The sequence below is a fragment of the Hemitrygon akajei genome, chromosome 10 (assembly GCF_048418815.1).
Source record: "Hemitrygon akajei chromosome 10, sHemAka1.3, whole genome shotgun sequence".
Lineage (NCBI taxonomy): Eukaryota > Metazoa > Chordata > Chondrichthyes > Myliobatiformes > Dasyatidae > Hemitrygon > Hemitrygon akajei.
In genome coordinates, this window is record NC_133133.1 from 70,194,067 (window position 1) to 70,213,642 (window position 19,576).

Here is a 19,576-nt window from a genome sequence, read left to right on the forward strand (position 1 = left end):
CTCCAAAAGATATAGGTGAAATCAAAATGCAGCATCAGTCTTCGGATAGCCACTGTTCATAATGATCCCAGCATGTCCGATTGGAAATAACAGGCACCTCTCCAAAGCCAAGGCATGGAAGAGGGTAGACTGAAGGTGGATGTTGATAATTGCTCTCAGGAAAGTGGCGAGTTCATGAGGTGAAACGAGCTGTTGGCACTGTGTTAATAGTTGTTGTAATTAAAATATAGTTGTAGAATTTTGAACAACTATGAAAAAAAAACAATTTCTCCTTAAAACCTCAGTGCTTCTGTTAACGGGCTGAGTGTTAACAATTCGAATTTAATCTATCAATTGCGCGCCGGCGCCTTTAAGGGAAGCGTCTGAAACTCCCCTTAAGCGATTCAAACTGAGTAGGGGGAATAAAACTCTCCGTTTCTTGATGTTCAAAAACTAGTTGTGATTCAGCCTCTGCGACCAACGTTATTAAATGATGGCCAAGAAAACTAGCCCGAACCTCGAGGCGCAAATCTTAGCTGCAAATGTGAGAATATTGATCTGTTAATCAATTTAATAATTATTATCGCCAGAGAGTTACCGCATTAACTTTCCTTAATATGTAGAATATTTACAGTATGTTATCGCATCGGTACCGGTGTCAAATCCTGTTTTAATTTATGCTTAAGAAATTCATAAGTGAGTGGATTGTATTTTTGTCGTGAATCTCCAGATTTTCGCAACTAAAGAAAGAGATAACCGCCTGGGACGATATTTGCGGATCGGGATCTTGGTGGTCCTGCTGGCGGTTTTGCTGTTACTCGGTGCGTTTGGCGCTCGGTACTACTGGAAGCAGCAGGAGAGCAAGGTGAGGATGTCCACTTGGTCAAAGCCCGATCCAGCAGTCACAGCCCTTGGGATCGCACTGTGTAATTTCTCCGCTAACCTTTGGGCACCAATTTATAAAATTCCGCCCTAAGAAGTGCAGATTTAAATCACAACTCACTGCTGGGTTCACGCAGACGAATGATACATTTATAATTAGCAGGGAAGTAAATACTGTTGACTTTAATGTGCTTCTGCATACCCAAAGTAATCATATGTTGGAAAGAGTCAAAATAAAACTAATATAGACAATAGAACTGTGTGGCAAAGGGGCAGGCCTTTTGCCAATTTCATTTTAACCAAATTTAAAATAAGTCTCTTTGTCCTGTACATAATCCAATGTTCAGTCCATTCAAATTATGATTAAAATCTGTTGATATTTGTTAAATCAGAAGGATAAAGCATTAATGTGTCTTAGTGAAATTGTACATTTGTCCCACTCAAAAAAAGAACAGGGGTCTTGTTATATTGTGAATTCCTATTACACCTGTGGGAGGGCCAGCCAATTTCTTTTCTATTTTTTTGTAATTTATTTTTTATTGAAATAATACAAACATTTCCATAAGATGTATTTCAGATACTGTACAAGTAGGAAGTGAACTTTTTTTTACAACATAATCATTGATTTGTGAGAATAAAATCAGGCCTATTATGGTGTGTTATGTAGTTAAACCATTTCTCTCAGTATGAATCAAATTGTTCCAATTTATGATTGACAGATGCTGTTAGCTTCTCCATTTTGTAAATGTCCATTGTCATTTCCATCCATGCGTTCAGAAGTTGCTAAAAGAAAAACAAATAAAAAAGGCAAATGCTCAAGATCTGAAATAAAAATGAGGATAGTCAGGAAGAATCTGTGGAAAGCAAAACGGAGTTAATGCTCCAGGTTGAGGATGCTTGGTTATCTTATAGGATAAGGACTGTCACTTTTGTGACTCAAAAGTGATTTATTTTAAATCAAAAGAATTTGTGCTCTTTTTTAATCAACTTCCATGAAGCTTTGATCCCAAAATTAGTTACGTCGTAATGACCAGACAACCTGTTGGTCTTGTCTGAACTGATCCTACGACCTACAGACTCACTTTCAAGGGTTCTTTACATTGATCTCTTCTCAGTATTATTTACATTGAATAGACTTTCTTACTTACATCCTTCACATACATGAGTAGTAATAATCTTTACGTCTCTATCTTAATGTGCAAAGTGCAATATGTAGTAATTTATATAAATAGTATGTACAACAGGACAGTCAATATAGCATAGAAATACAATTGTATCAGCTTGAACTACCCAGTCTGATGGCCTGGTGGACAAAGTTATCCCAGAGTCTGTTGGTCCTGGGTTTAATGCTGCAGTACTGTTTCCCAGATGGCAGCAGCTGGAACAGTTTGTGGTTCGAATGACTCGTGTCCCAAATGATTTTTTGGGCCCTTCTTATGCACCTGTCTTTGTAAATGTCCTGAATAGAGGGAAGTTCACATTTACATTGTCCGCACCACTCTCTGCAGAGTCCTCTGATTGAAGGAAGTACAGTTCCTATACCAGGCAGTGATGCAGCCAGTCAGGATGCTCTCAATTGTGCCCCTGTAGAAAGTCCTTAGGAATTGGGGAATCATGCCAAACCTCTTCAATCGTCTGAAGTGAAAGAGGCGCTGGCTGTTGTCCTTTTTTTGACCACACAGCTGTTATGTACAGACCACATGACATCCTCAGTGATGTAGATGCCGAGGGACTTAAAACTGTTCACCCTCTCAACCCCAGATCCATTGATGTCAAGGGGGGTGAGCCTGTCTCCATTCCTACCTGTAGTCCATAACTAGCTCCTTTGATTTTGTGACATTGAGGGAGAGGTTGTTTTCTTGACACCACTGTGTCAGGGTGATGTCTATGCATATTTGCATAGCTTGTCTTCTTTTGCACCTGTCAGGGTCCGGTCCGGTCCGAGTGCTCCAGACTCCGGGTCCTGCAGTTGCCCCTCCCATCACCCGTGAACTAGTTAGGACCCTCCTGGCTCAAGGAGACACACCTGTGACTCATTGAGCTGCAGGTGTTTATAAGGGGCCTTGGGACTGGGACCAGGCGGGTGGTCGTTTTGTCCTGTTTTCCGCCGGCTCCGAACTCTTCTCTGCATTCTGTTATCCTGCCCGGGCTCAGATCGACTCCTCATCATGCTTCTCTGCCCCGTACCAGTACTGCCAGATTGGTCCTCTCCCCCACCTTTCTTCCCATGCGCTGGTCCCACTTCTCCGCTCGTTTGTTTTGTTTGTGCGGTCGCGCTGTCTGCCGGCCTTTCCCGATTTTCCTGCTATCATGGCTGTTGTGTTGGTCACCCTAGACCTATGCCTGTTCCTACCCCTTGCCTTCGTCGGGCAGGCCCGGCCGGTCTGCCGCGGCCTGGCGGTGGTTCTGCCCGTTCCTATCCCTTGGCTCAGTCGGGCAGACCCGGCTGGTCTGCCGCTGCCCAGCGGGGGTTCTGCCCCGTCCTCCTCTTCCACCCGAACCTTGGGATTGTGCCCTGCACCCACCTAGGGGGCCGCGTCATGCCAAGGTCTCTGGTGTTTCCGTCTGGGAGGCAGCCCTACCTGGGACATATGCGGCCCGCCCAGGGAGGGCTGTCCTCTGCCCCATCCTCCTCTTCCACTGGAACTCTGGCATTGTGCCCCGCACCCGCCTAGGGGTTCACGTCATGCCCAGGCCTCCGGTGTTTCCGCCTGGGAGGCGGCCCTACCCGGGATATATGCGGTCCGCCCAGGGAGGGCTCTCCACCAGCTTATCTAGCCACCTAGACCTGTCTGCCTGCCTGCCTGAACCCCGGGAGCCTGTCTACCTGAACTCGAACTCTGGGAGCCGCTCCGCTCTGCCTGCCCGAACTCCGGGAGCCACTCCGCTCTGCCTGCCTGACACTCTATCTACCTGAACCCCAGCTACCCTTAAATGCCATGGCATCCCCATCCTGTCCTCCCCCTAGTACTTCAGTGTCTGCGTCCTGCGTTTGGGTCCATCCGGCCCCCTTCCTGACAGCACCTTAGTTATTTATCAATCTTTGTTTTATTATGTACATTTTCTCTATAAAATTCCACTGTTTTCTTTTTTCCTGTAAATGCCTGCAAAAACAAAAATGAAAATGCTTTCCTCCCTCAGTATTAGATTAAGTGTAAACTCAGAGATTCTGCTTGAATTTGTGGATTTAAACCTATGATCTTATAGCAGAATACTGAAGATTAGCTCTGTGTCTCATGTACATTGAAACATACAATGAAATGAATGGTTGCCATCAAATCAAATCAGCAAGGATTGTGCCGAGCAGCCTGCATTTGCCCTGCTTCTGATGCCAACATAGCATGCCCACAACCCATTAGCCCTAATCATAGATCTTTGAACTGTGGGAGGAAACTATCATGGTCACTGGGAGAACATCCTTCTTACAGGTGCGGTGGGAACTGAACCCCTGTCAACCACGGACACTGTAATAGGATTACACTAATCACTATGCTACTGTGCCATTTGAGCTCGGAGGTTATTCACAGAAATTTATTTAAAATGGGGTAAGGCCATCCTGACAGATCTGAAGGCTCCTCATATTCAACGTGAACGTTGTCAGTCTAGGTTCAACAACGCCCTTGACCAGGCTGTAGTAAAGAATATGAATAAAATTTAACTTCACTGACATATGTCATGAACCTTGTTAACTTTACGTCAGCCTTACAATGAAATACATGATAAACATAGAGGGAAAAAGAACTGAGTTACATTAAGTATAAATATGTGTATTAAATAGTTCAGTTAAAATAAGTAGTGCAAAATAAGAGAAATAAAAATGTAGTGAGGTAGTGTTCATGGGTTCAATGCCTATTTAGAAAACAGATGGCAAAGGGAAAGAAGCTGTTCCTGAATCGCTGAGGGTGTGCCTTTAGGTTTCATACCTCCTTCCTGCCGTCAATAACAGTGTGAAGAGGGCATGTCCTTGGTGGTGGTGATCCTTAATGATGGACACAGTCTTCCTAAGGCACTGCTCCTTGAAGATGTCTTGGATACTACCGAGTCTGGTACCCATGATAGAGCTGACTAATTTTACAAGCTTCTGCAACTTACTTTGATCTTCTGGAGTAACCCCCGTCCCCATACCAGACTGTGATGCAGCCAGTTAGAATGCTCTCCACAGTACATTTGTAGAAATTTTCGACTGTTTTAGTTGACAAATCAAATCATCTTGTACTCCTAATGAAGTATAGCCACAGTTTTACCTCCTTTAAAGCTGCATCAATATGTTGCATCCAGGTTAGGTCCTCGGAGATATTGACGCCCAGGACCTTGAAATTGCTCACTCTCTCCATTTCTGATCCCTCTATGAGGATTGGTTTGTGTTCCCTCATCTTACCCTTCTTAAAGTCCACAATCAACTCTTTGGTCTTACTGACGTTGAGCGCAAGGTTGTTTCTGTGACACCATTCAACTAACTGGTATATCTCACTCCTGTACGCCTTGCATCACATCTGAAATTCTGCCAACAATGATTGTATCACTAGAAAATTTATAGATGCTGCTTGAGCTATGCCTAACCACACAGTCAAGGGTGTAGAGAGAATAGAGCAATGGACTAAGTACCCATCCCTGTGGAGCACCAGCGTTAGTTGTCAGTGAGGTGGAGATGTTGTTTCTAATCCACACAGATAGTGGTCTTCCGGTTAGGAAGTCAAGGATCCAGTTACAGAGATACAAAGGCCTAGTTTCCGTAGCTTTTTGTTCAGGATTGTAGTAATGATGGTGTTAAATGCTGAGCTATAGTCAATGAACAGCATCTTGACATAGGTGTTTGTATTGTCCAGGTGATCCAAGGCTGTGTGGAGAGCCATCGAGATCACATCTGATGTAGACCTATTGTGCTGATAGGCAAATTCCAGGGGGTCGAGGTCTTTCCTGAGACAGGTTTTGATTCTAGCCATAAACCATCTCTCAAATCAATTCATCACCATAAATGTGAGCGCTACTGGATGATAGGCATTGAGAAAGCTTACGCTGTTCTTCTTGGGCACTGATATTGTATAATTGTTGCCCTTTTGAAGCAGTCAGGTAACTTGTTAGGCCACTACACATGGAAGTTAAAAGCCAGTGGCATTGGTATGGGGATATAGTCAGATACAATCCAGATTAGAAATCTTCCATAAAATACACATTACTGAATGCGTCAGGTGAATCTAACAGCAAGACTGGGTTGTTACTATTACTAGCATCAATTTTTTTTGTTCCCAGATTTTTAGAAGTGGAATTTAAACTCTCAAAATTATGTGGAGAGGTTTGTCTTAATCTTTGTTATATTATTGCTGCAGATCTCTCCATTACTAACCCCATTACCATCCCTTAGAATCAGGTTTAATATCACGGGCAAACTGTATGCTGTGAAATTTATTGTTCAGTGGCAGCAGCACATTGCAATACGTAATAAAAAACTATAAATTACTATAGTATATATAAACAATAAATTAAATAACTAATGCAAAACAGATCAAAACGGAATGAGTGAGGTAGTTAGTGTTCGTGGGTTCATTGCCCATTCAGTAATCTGATGGACAACACCCAGAAAGTCTTCCCCTACATATGAATAGCTCTACACATCCATGATACACTGCTGACAGAATTCCTGCCAGTGAAGGGACTTCTCTGAACATCAGTCACTCTACCAATGGCTCTCAAAAAAGTGCAAAAGCAGACATCTTATGATCAGGTAGGGAATATGAACACAGTCCACCTTGAACTAAGTATTAAACAGAGGAATTGGGTCAACGTGGAAAACTGGTGCTGAGGGGGAAGATGGTTCTGTAACTGTCTCCATCCCTCACGATGAACTGTGACAGATTAAAACAGGAAATATCTTATGCCAAGATACTTATGATTTAAGATATCCCAACTTCTCTTACGTCAAGTGAAAGCTTTTAATTTATTTTTAAAGAGGAATGAAAGCAGACTAAAAGTAATGGACAAGATATACTTCAATCAATAAATTAATTGGCCAAAGAAATGGAAACCTAGATTTGATAATATGAAAGCTTAACAATTTGAATTTATAAATTGAGATTTGTTATAGATGGCAGAGCTCATAATATTTTGCAGGTACAACAGAGGAGGTGGTAGAAATCCGAGAGATCTGCAGCATTCACACCTAGAGTGTCTGCTCCTTGAGAAAATTCAGCTCAAAGTTAAATAAAAACTAAAATTGCAGACATTATGCTGCATCAGAGAAGGGAAGTTCAATTCAAAATTCAGTCACATCCTCAAGTCACTGTCTGGAATTAGGCAGTGATCAGGAACAAAGCATGAGACTGCAACTCGTCCAGATGTGAGGAGCCCAGATGGAATGATGAAGGAGCCTTGGCTTCAATGGAAGTAAATATTAGAATCCTATATAGCTGGTTTGGTGCTTCTAACTGGAGATAAATTGGGGAGGGGTTTACAGAAAAAAATGCAAAAAGCAGCTAGATAACATACTAAGAATGTGACAACAGTTAAAGGGAGCCCCGTTCACTTTAGCAAGGGAAGCACAGAATGAACAGGTTGCACTGAGCGAAGAATGGAGTTGCCTTGATTTTGGTTGGTAATGACAAGTACTTGAAGGATCAATTTTGCCTAGGAGGCACCTTAGTCCACAATCATTCAGCGAAATTACTTCACAGCATCTTATTGTAGAACCTAAAGTGTTTCTGGATTCATGCCAATGGTATTTCTGACCTAATAGATGAACTGATACTGCTTGTACCATGGTATTGTCAAACCATTTTCTCTCGCTTATCAGTTCCCCTGCAAGGTGAAAGGATGGTGGAAATTGCAGCTTAACACAGTTTCATACTTGCTGCAATGCAGCTCTCTCAGGCATTCTGTCCAAATTCTATATTTATAACTTAGGACTTATACACAATCAGCTTCAAATCTGACCTGTTTTGCTACACTAAATTGCTTACTTTAATCACATATCTGCACCAAAAAGAAATGGTTAAAATCAGACTGATGATGAAAATTTTCTGGTTCTGAACATACCTGCAGCCTCATCAGAATTTTCTGCAATGAGTCAATCTTAAACCCAAATATACTGGGGTGAGAGGAAATTAACAGGTATGTTCCCTTGAGTAAATGCACCATCCAGTGTGGTACTATGAAACTTCAGACTCCAATTGATCTGCGTTAGCTGAGCTTGGCAGGAATATAATTGCCCTCTTGCAATCAATGACAGCATTTTGCTTTGAAGGAAAGATGTGAAAAAACAGCCACTTTTCCTGCTCCAAAACATCCATCCATCTCCTGAGAGGGTGGGCTTGTGGAGTCAGAGGTTAATACACTCTGATAATCGCAATATATTCTCCATTAGAAAGTAAACAGTAATGGCCACACTTAAATTTAAAGAACTCCGCCAACCATTGCACAAGCACATTTCGATGACTTACAGAGAGTGAGCAGGATTCCTGTCCTGGTTTTTAATTGCTCCATCGCTAGCACTCAGCACTCTGAAATTTCCTTTGCTCCTTCTTTAACCATACCCCTTTGGCCAAGCTGTGACTCAGCTTTCCTGACACTTAAACGTCACTTGTTTATTTCCCTCTGTAGATGCTGTCTGACTTCTTGAGTTCCTCCTGCATTTTGTGTGTGCTTCTCATGGAATGGAAGTGTTCATCTTGAATATGTACACCACTTTGTTGGTTTTGAGGCCTTGAGTATTACTGAAGATTGTAGTGGAGGAGCCCTCCACTTCTTCTCGGCAGACTAGAATTTCCAGGCCATGTTTGTTTCAAACAAAGTAAAAACTATAAAGTAAATTTATTATCAAAATACATGTACGTCACCATATGCAACCCTAAGATTTATTTTCTTATGGACATTCACAGTAAGTACAAAAAATGAAAATAATAAGCAATATATATCGAGGACATGAGATGAAGTGTCTTTGAAAGTGAGTTGATAGGCTATGGGGATGGTTCAACGTTGGGTGAATGAAGTTGGGGTTCCAGACCCTGATAGTGGAGGGGTTGTAACTGTTCCTGGACATGATGGTTTGGGACCTAAAGTTCCTGTACCACCTTCCTAATGGCAGCAGGAAAAAGAGAGCATGGCCTGGATGGTGGGAATCCTTGATAATGGATACTGATTTCCTGTGATGGCACTACATGTAGATGTACTCAACAGTGGGGAGGGCTATACTTATGGCAGTCTGGGCTCTATCCACACTACCTTTTATAGGGTTTTCCATTCGAGGTCAAGGATGTATAGCAGACCATGATGCAACCAAATCCATTGCATATCTATAGAAGTTTGTCAAAGATTTAGATGATATGCTGAATCTTCTCAAACTTCAAAGTAGAGGTACTGCCGTATTTTCTTAATAATGGCACTTCTGTGCTGAGCCCAGGCAGGTCCTCTGAAATGATAATACCAAAGAATTTAAAGTTGCTGACCATCTTCATCTCTGATCCCTGATTTTCCCCCTTTAGTCTTCCTCCTATATATGGCATTGTAGTTGTGCTTAGCCTCACAGTCATAAGTATAAAGTGAGTAAGCAGGGGACTAAGCACACAACCTTTGGATTCACCATTGCTGATGGAGATTGTGAAGGAGATGTTGTTGCCAATCCGAATTGACTGGGGTCTGCAGATGAAAAAAATCAAGATTCCATTTGCACAAATCAGTATTAAGGTTTAGGTCTTGGAGTTTATTGATTAGTTTGGAGGATATAATTGTATTGAATGCCAAGCTGTGTTCAATGAAGAGCATCCTGATGTATGCATCTTCCCTGACCAAATGGCAAATGTTAAATTGTCACGTAGAAGGTCACATGATGTATAATGTTAAATAGGATTGATAGAACTTTATTTATTGTAATACTATTACCAGTATTACGACCAACTAATAAGATTGGGACATAGAGCTGTGCCTGGAAATCATGCCACAGGCAAGGTTTTATGAGGGTGTCTGATGATATAATGTCTCTACTAATGAGGGAGCCATAAATTATGCAGGAACCATCAGTTCTCTGTGCACCAGTGATGTTGTGTTGAGAAATGGATTGCTCACAGTAAAAAGACTTCCCTACTGGAATTCGGGTGCATCAGTGGTGTTTTTTTTGGGGGGGTTGAGTGTGGGGGTGGGATGATTGTGCATTGTACTTCAGCTGAGGAGCACTTGGTGTTGTCAATAGGAAGAGGTAAAATACTGGTTTTCCCCTCTGGTGCCCTAGTTCAGTTTCATCTCCTAGCATATATCTGTTTCTCAATCAAATTCACTGAGATTAAGCAGAAATAAATCATTTACTGTATCTTGGTCACTGTTTCAGTCTCCCTGCTACAAGCAAGCTGGCTGCTTCATTTCCTATGTTGCAACACTGACACCCCTTAATTGACTTGTTTTTCTTCCTTCATGATTAAAATAACAAAATCTATAAGTCTTCACATAACGGCAAATAAGATGGATGTATTTTTAATCCCGTGAATTTACAACCAAGGTCAAGATATGGAGCTGTCAAAAAATACAGATTTCTTTTGCAATGAGAAATAATGGTTGAATAAAGCACTGAAACTTTTGCAACCAAATGATAATTCACATCAAATATTCGATTCAAAAGATAACATGTTGGCTTTGACTTTGCACTAAAAATTCTGCAATGTACATAAAGTAAAAAGTAGCACTGCACTTATCTTACTTGTACACACCATAAAACAGGATGTGGGACAATTAACATGCCATTTTGTTCTGACATATTTGATTTGCCTACATGACATATGCAAGTTTAATACCACCCAAGGGGCAGTTTAAGTATTATAAAGCATTCCAAGAAATCAATTGCTGCCATTAGAGCAATGTGGAAAGCTAAGGAATTAGGTGATAAGCAAAGATCTTAAGAATTGTTTTCTACTGTAATTATTGCATGTAGTAATTATTTCTCTGTGCTGATTACTTGTGCAGCTGGATTCGTCAATGGTTAAATCTGCTTATCACAGGATGAAATACAAATAAGGGTGTGATTCAGAATCATGTTCTATCCATGTCAAATTGCTTCTCAATAATTTTCTTTATTTTTTCAATTTTACTATGTTATTAGCAGAGTACACCGTCCAGAAAACCAATGCCATTCAAATAGAATTACTCAGCATCTTGGTTCACAACTGTTTGAACTACAGGCATATTATGATGCAAGTTTGTGGACACTGTGACCTGTGGAGATATAGGCCTAATAAAGTGAAAACAAAACTGGCTACAATCTCCCCCCAAATCAAAGAAATACAAAGCTAAGTTTTAAGTTCTATCCGATCTCCTTGTGTCAGTGATCTCCGACCCAGACATCAGACCTCAGAAAAGGGGAAGGACATTGAATCTTCAGAGCCTGATCTAATATTCGATCGTCAGACTAATGCCAAATTTCATTGGAAAATTGAGGCATGTGCTGAGAAACAGCAATGACAAATGGGAGGTAATACAGACTGCTACCAGTAATTGCATTTTTCTTTATGCCAGATAAATACAGTATTACTGGCCTTCTTTGTTTAATTTTATTTGTCTTTTATTTAAATTACACTGGCAGTATATTGGAGGCATAAGCTGAGTTTGCATTGGAAATTGAACAATCTGATCACAGGGTTCAATTTCTTATAATATATACAGTTTCTTTTCACTGTCATTTTCAATAAGTTGATTCACTTTTTACAATTACAGAAAAAAAATGAGAAGTCAGAATGTTGAGACTTGCCCTTTCTCATTCCATCATTCAGTTTCATTTTGATTGAGTAATTGTGTTTCTTTTGAACTATTTCTATTGAGATCTTAATTTACAAAAAAACACGATCATGATAGAATGATCGTATTTTGAAAGCTCTCTAAAGATAGTTTTAATTTCAACTCTGGAACAGGTGATAAGCATATACCATCAGGAGAACATTACCCACTGGAGCTTATTTCTGCCAAAGGCAACATAATCTCATTGCTGAAGTTTTAGAGATCATTCCTGTTTTTTTTCCTAAGAGAAGATAATATTGATGCATTTTAAGTGAAGTTGGAAAAATAAATGAAACAGAGTGCAATGGAAGGGATAGGTTAAATGGATTTATGAAAGTAAAGTGGGAGGAGATTTGAAACGGTCATAGATAGTTATAGACCAGTTCAGCGGAATAGCTTATTTTCCTGCCTTGCAATGACTCCCATTCATTATTTCAAAATTCTCATGTAGTCCTACAACATAGAGACAAGCACTTCAATCCAGTGAGGGCACAGCAACTCGCAGACACCCAGTTACATGAATCTTACATCAATTTCACTTTTCTCTCCCTACATTCCCATTAACTGCCTTTTAATTCTACCACTCAGAATACTGCTTGGGCAAATTGCATGGCTAATGATCTACCAATTAGCTTCTCTTTGGGATGTGGAAGAAACCACCTCATAGACAATGCCAAAGATGAAGATTGAAACCTGATTAAGTGAATCTGTTTAATGTCAAAAAACTCTACTATTGCAAAAGGCCATCAATTTTCAGTCTATGTTTTGGCAATATTAAAGGCCACTTCAACGCAAGTAAATGATAATCAGTATTGATTTTAATGAGGGTGGATTAATGATCTCTATCTAACAGGTTGATGGGGAGAATTGCAGAACAGCCTAAAGTGCAAAGAAATAACAGACTATTATTTAGTCCATAGCTTCCACTCTCCTTTTACAGCATTCTAAGATTCCTGTGCTCTGATGTAAGTATCCAAGAGGGTCTGAGCTGAATGGCTGTAGCTATTTTTTCCATATCCACTTGGCCCTTTTCCAAGTGCAACTAAAACCACATTATTGTTTTCTTTTTCCGATCAACTATTCAAGGAAAGTTAGCCCTATCATCTTACTTGTGAATATGATACAGGTTGATGCAAGGACCTGAAATATGAAGACTTAGTGTCTTAAATGGTTTTCAACATGCCACACAAGGGCCAAAGGTCCTTTTTCTTAAATTCTGTGTGGCACAGCAAAGAAATAAGGCCACCTGGTCAATGACAATTGTCAATTTGTCTGTCACCTGCATGATCACCCAGATGCTTTTTAAATGTGAGAGTGCCTCCAGTGGTACATTCCGGAAAGCAACAACTCCCTGTGAAAATCCTTTCCTCAGATCTCTAACTTTCTTTCTCCTCACTTTAAACCTATGTCCTGTTTTTAAAGCCTCCATTATAGGGAATATTTTCCCCTATCCATTCTGTTTATGCCCCTCATAATTTTGTGTACTTCAATCAGGTCCCCACTTAGCCTCTTCCTTTCCAAGGGAAACACATTCAGATGCTCATGCCCCTCCTCGTAACTGAAAACCCTGACAATATCCTGGTAAATTTCCTATGCACCACTCCTCTACAATCATATCTTTCATATAATGTGATCAGAATTATGCTCCATGCTCCAGACTTCCGTTTCAGGGAAAAAAAAGGCTTGAGAAATGACATTGAATAAAATCAACTTGAGGTGAGAGTCCGAGGTGAAGGAACTATGTAAGGAATCAAGATCAAAGGTGAAAATAGACATTCTTAACAAAGCTGTAGCAGAAGGAAGTGCCTGCCTGGTAACCAGTTCTCACAGGCCTAAGGATTTTCATGATTTGTGATACCACTTCCAATTCCTTTACCCAGGAATTAGTTTAATGTATTCGTTGGCCATGCAAGACTGGTCAGAAAGAATGCAAGGAGAAACAAATAATACTAAATTCATGAGATAGTCGATATCACTGACTTCTACATTAGCCAACAAATTCATATTCTGGGAATAGACGGTCACTTCAGAAACCTCTTTACTAGGCTGATTAACTTGATGGGCTCTATTTGAACTGGCACTTTTTGATGGAGTCTATATTTTCAAGGCACAGAAAAGGATAATACGTCATGTGTCAAAATAGAATTTTTTTCTCTGAGGACTTGGACATAGGTTATATCTAGGCATTGTATTTTTCCTCCAGGTAAATTCAAGGATTTCTAATTTGAAAAAAAATGCCAAAGGCTGCACTATGTAGGTTGCACTTCTAGCCAAGGGCGGAATCTTCATTATTCATCTACATGTTAAAAGTGCCAAAGTTGTCTGACTCTCAAAGAGCTTGGCCCAAAAGGCATATGGAGTGACCTTGTAACACCCTCAATATTCTGATAATTTAAAATGACCGGTCAGTAAAACTTGCAAAATTTAGGGCCCACAGTTAACAAAACGTCATCCCAATATTCCACAAGCATGCAAATATTGCATTGACCAAGCTTTTTTCAGGAAACTGAAACCACTCAGGGCAAACGTGGAAGAATCATTAAAAGAAGAAAAAGCCAGGAGAAAGGCAAGACAAAATGGAGCAAACTACAAAAATCGATAAATTGTTTCTGCAGATGTTCAGGATTTGCGACAAGCCATGAAATGAAATACTTTATGCTGTGCCTGTATTATGAATTACATTTTCTTTTCGAATTCTTGTAGCACAATTACATTCCTGGAATGAGTCATGGGGCTCATTTATGCCTGCTAGGATTCAAATCATTCTCACTCTGATCTTCTGTTGCTAGGTATTCAATTAGCTGTCACTCTTATCTGTCACAGGCTTAATTTGGAGAAATATTTTTGAGGATTAAATGATCATATAGCCAAGCCAGAGAGAGAAATGACTATATTTTTTCTTACTCCAACATACTGTATAAGTCTTCCAGAGTGGAGCCTGTCTGGTGGTTTCTAGGTGGACACAATTATCAATTGAGTTTCAATATGAGAAAATGTTGCTAATTGAATTTGGGTGAATTGTTAACCTGGTATACTTTAGTGAGGTAGAGTTGACTAATAATATCACCAATAAACTACTTGTAGTTTATCAGATTTCACTAGATAGTTCACACCATGGATAATCAGTGAGCTGAGAGGGTAGAATTAAATCAGTTTCTCACAATGTTTCTGTCAACTGCCAGCAGTGTAATATCATATCATAAGACATAAGATTTGCCTAAAGCAAAACAATACCACTTAGATTTTTAAGTGTGTGTGTGTGAAAGAGAGAGATGGTTGGGGGTAGTGGGGGATGTGGTTCTTACTGCTATGAATTTCAGAAGCATTCCTGTTATATTATATTTGGAGGATTGAGCAGTGAGTTCTGGTATGTCTTCAATATATCTTTCACATGGACATACAAAAACACTAAGAGAATTTCTACAAGTATGTCTTCCAATATCAATGGATCAGTAAAAGTAAAACTCCAATAATATAAATATCCAAGGGCTATCATTTGGCAAACAGAAAATGCCAAAGAGTAGAAGAGTTAGATTTGCTTTCAATCATCTGAAATATTGCCCAGGGTTTTGTAGTCTGTGATGTTCGCTCACACATAGCCTTGAATAAACCTGACCCCAAAAAAGTCTAGACTTGACTATACCATAGACTTTCCTTTCAATTTCTATCAGGCGTCATTTTATCGAGAATTTCTAACACCCAGGAACAGCAATGCCATCAAACTGGACAAGCAGCTAACTATATTGAAGACTTTCCAAGGATTACTAATCAAAAACCAAAACAAAATACTGACCAAGGATAAGTGTGCATGGTAGAATGGGTCCTGCCAGGTCACTGTGTAACGTGTCAACAACTGTCTCAGTCATGAGACCATTACATCACAGCAAATGACCGGCAACTAAAGGGAGCACAATGGGAGGCTTGTTAATGAGAGTAGGTACATGGTAGTGTTAATTACAAATTCAACAAAAAAATAAAAGTTAACTTTGTCTAATACTGCTTAAGAGATGATGATGAGACCAAAGCAACCTAATTTAAACCTTTCCCAATTTTTGTTTCAGTTACTAGAAATAAAAGCTATCAAATAGACCATTGATGATCAAAACCATAGAAAGTAAAAAATATTGCAATGATAAACTACCGGTTCATTAACATGTCTTGAAAATAATAATTTAAAAAATGGAATTGGAGCCAAACATATCGCTAGCAATATATTTCTACAATGCACGTGGATCAGTATTATGGTTGCCAATTTCTTTTGACAGAATACATACAATACCCACAATTTGGTATACACAGGAGAAATATATTTCTGGTTATGTAAGCTTGCACCAAAACACTGGAAAATAGAGTCTTTTTTTAAAATTAGACTGATGCCCAGTTCTCTCTGGATAATTAAATAGGCACACACACACACACACACACACACACTCAAAACTTGTATGTTTGGAATCAGCAGTAAGTAAACATATATAATTTTATGTAATATCAGGTAAAGTAGAATGTAAAACCAAACCTTTAATTTTACATAAATGTTGGAATGAGATTGGGTTATGTAGGCCTACAGATCGTCTTGTTATTTTGTGATATCACAGCTAATTATGCTAAAGCTCACTCCTTGATTACCCAACATTACTTCAAACATTTGGTTAACAATGTCCCTTGTCATTCTGCCAAGTAACTCTATATTTGACTTTCAAGCCCATCTCCTCAGTTGTTAATGATTCCACAGATGACTACAGGTCCATCACAAATCTTTTCTGGACATCAGCTGCCAAATTGAATTCTTCCAGTATCCCTACTCTGTTTCTACTTAGCCAATTTCCAAGTTAGTCATTTATCTTCAAATCCATGAGTAACTTTAATAATCCGATCATATAATAGGCTGATAGACCTATAATTCTTTGGTTTCTTTCTCATATCTTTCTTACACAACAGAGCAACATGCACAATTTTCAAATTTGAAGAATCATTTCCTGAATTAAAAGAACTTTGGAAGAATATATTTTTCATCTCTTTAACTAGTCCAGGGGATTTCTTGTTTTAAAGTCTCTCATTTTGTCAATTACTGTTTTTTCTGTAATGTTAATTTTGATATGTCACCAACCTTCATTGGTTGTTAGTTTCCCTAAGATATTCAGCATATTTTTTCTCCTGGTGTCCCTTGTGTCCTTTGCAAACAGACTCTCAAGTCCCTTTGCATCACGGCCTTTTTGAATAGTCTGCTCATTTATTTCTTCCACAAAAGTGCATGACCATACAGTTTGCAACATTGTATTTCATTTGCCACTTGTTTGCCCATTCCCCTGAACTATCTAAGTCTCTCTGCATGGTCTCTGTTTCTTCAACCCTACCCTCTCCTCCACCTATCTTTGTATCATCAGTAAATTTAGCCACAAATCCATTAATCCCATATTCCAAATCATTGCCCTACATCGTAAAAAACAGCTGTCCAAACACCGACCTCTTTGGGACTCCACTGGTAACCAGCAGCCAGCCAGAATAGGATCCTGCTATTCCCACTCTCTGTTTTCTGCGGACCAGCCAATGCTCCACCCATGCTAATAACTTCCCTGTAATTCCATGGGCTCTTCTCTTACTAAGCAGACTCCTCTGTGGCACCTTGTCAAAGGTCTTCTCAAAATCCATGTACACCACATCCACTGCATCTCCTTTGTCTACCCTGCTTGTAATTTCCTCAAAGAATTGCAGTAGGTTAGTCATGCAGGATTTTCCTTTCAGGAAACCATGTTGGCCTTGGCCTATCTTGTCATGTTCCTCCAGGTACTCCATAATCTCATCCCTAACAATCGATTCCAACAACATTCCAACAACTTTCCAACAACTTTCCAACCACTGATGTCAGGGTAACAGGTCTATAGTTTCCTTTCTGCTGCTTCCCACGCTTCTTAAATAGTGGTGTAACATTTGGAATTTTCCAGTCATCCGGTATAATGCCAGAATTTTTTTGATTCTTAAAAGATCATTATTAATGCCTCCGCAATCTCTCCAGCAACTTCCTTCAGAACCTGAGGGTGCATTCCATCAGGTCCAGGAGATTTATCCACCTTCAGACCATTAAGCTTCCTGAGCACTTTCTCGGTCGTAATTTTCACTGCACATAATTGTCCATTTTATCTACTCCCAGTTACCAGGTCATGTATCAATTTTGCATTAATTTTAGTTATATGTTCCTCTTCTACCAACTTGCTCTCTGTATCATCCTGCCCTGGTTTTTCTATCACATGGACAGCCGAGTTGCTACAATTACCTCAACCAACGGAGGGCCTCAAGTTAATCTTCTAGTTGCATCCACAGTGACACAACCTTTTCCTTTCAGGGAAGGGGGACTTGAGAGGCAGATAGAGATTTGTGGGAGTCAGATTGAAGGTTTGTGGCAAATTGGCAGTATTGGGAATGAAACAGATTGGACACAATTAAAGAGAAAAAGGTGAGTGGGCTGAAGCTTGGATGTTGGGATTTGAGGATTTGGGGTAGAAACAGAAACAACGTGATTTAAGGACTATGTTGGGAGATCAAAGGTTTAAAATAAGGAATGGTCCTGTTATTCTCCCAGGTTGTGAGTGTCTGGAGCTCTCTTGCTCAGAGGAAACAAAAGTAGAGCCTTGGAGTATAGATAAGTGAGGGGGTAAAAAGCTTCTACAGTTAGAGGAAATTGCAGGGTTTATATTAGATGAGAAATGATCTTATTAAATGTTGGCAATGGTTTATGAGCCATATACCTGAATTTTCCTCCAAATTTGTCTGCACTCATGCGTAATTACCTTCCTTGCACTGTGCATTTGAGGACCTTTAAGGACCAGATCGAAGGATCTTGAGAGAAACACAAAAGCTTGTGGTGAATCAAATGTTCTTCCCAAGCCTCTGCCCCTAAGCAAAGGAAAGATTAGGATTTCAAGCCGTTGTGAGTGTTCCAAGGCATAGAATACATCAGAAGATAGCAGGAACTATGGATTACTTCTGGCAATCTGGAGATAAATTTTTGGGATGGAGAGAAAGGGGAAATAGTAAACTATGAGAAATGCATTGGAAACATGATCAAGGAGAAGAGTGAGAGCCTGGAATATCAGAGGTGGTCAGGGTCTTTGAGAAGCTTGGGAAAACACTGCTAGAAAACAATTACAGGATAAATTGAACTTACTTGGCTCCACTGCTCAGGTTTCAAACATACATTTGTGCTCATATACCCTTTAGTTGGGCTCACAGTTGAAATGGTGCAGCGTTTAGCAATGTCTGTTTGAATTATCTGCCACTCCTCTGGAGGAGAGAACCTTTCCACACCCGAGTTCAGTTGATATAATGGCAGGGGTAGGAAGAGGAATGAAAGCACTTGGGTCACTTCACTAGCCACCATTTCAGTTGTAAAATTACAAAATGGAAGCTGAGCCAGTGATACCTTCTCATAAAAGAGTTCCAAGCATAATTCATAAACCGAGAGGTCATTCCCATCACATATACCTTCAGGGCTAGAGCTCCTTACTCCATTAAAGAGAAGGCTGAGAGGGTGACCTGATGGAAGGATTGCTAGCCACAGTTTTTCCACCTGGGAGAATCTCAGTCAAGAGTCATGAATAAAGGTCATCCCTGAAACATCTAAGGACTAACTCAGCAGAGCATTCCATACCAAGAGACAGTTGACCTAATGGAGGGTTAAGAAGCTTGGCACTGGGAAAGGAGAGAAAAAGAAAACAAAGATGTGTCATTGGGTTTGGATACGTACTGAGAAGAAATTTTTTTAAAAGTTGCAAAGATTTATTAGTGCAGTCAGTGTTTTCCCAAAGGCCCCAATACATGCTGGCTAAAGGATGGAAGGAATGAAAATAACCAGAGTAAAATCATGGAAAGATCAACATTTGCTTTGTATAGAGCTGAGTAACTGAATTCACATTACATTGCATCTATTTAAATACTTGTTTTATAAAATCGTCAAGATATTGTAAATGGT

The 19,576-nt window shown here is 39.9% G+C and overlaps 1 protein-coding gene across 1 annotated transcript in view; it reads left to right on the forward strand.

Moving 5' to 3' along the window:
* Positions 1–390: 390 nt before the first annotated feature.
* tnmd (tenomodulin) overlaps positions 391–19,576 on the forward strand; it is a 138,781-nt gene continuing 119,595 nt past the window's right edge. The window contains exons 1-2 of the mRNA XM_073058421.1: positions 391–523; positions 710–844. Of these exons, the coding sequence (XP_072914522.1) occupies positions 470–523; positions 710–844 (189 nt within the window). The 5' untranslated portion in view covers positions 391–469. The remainder of the gene's footprint in view (positions 524–709; positions 845–19,576) is intronic.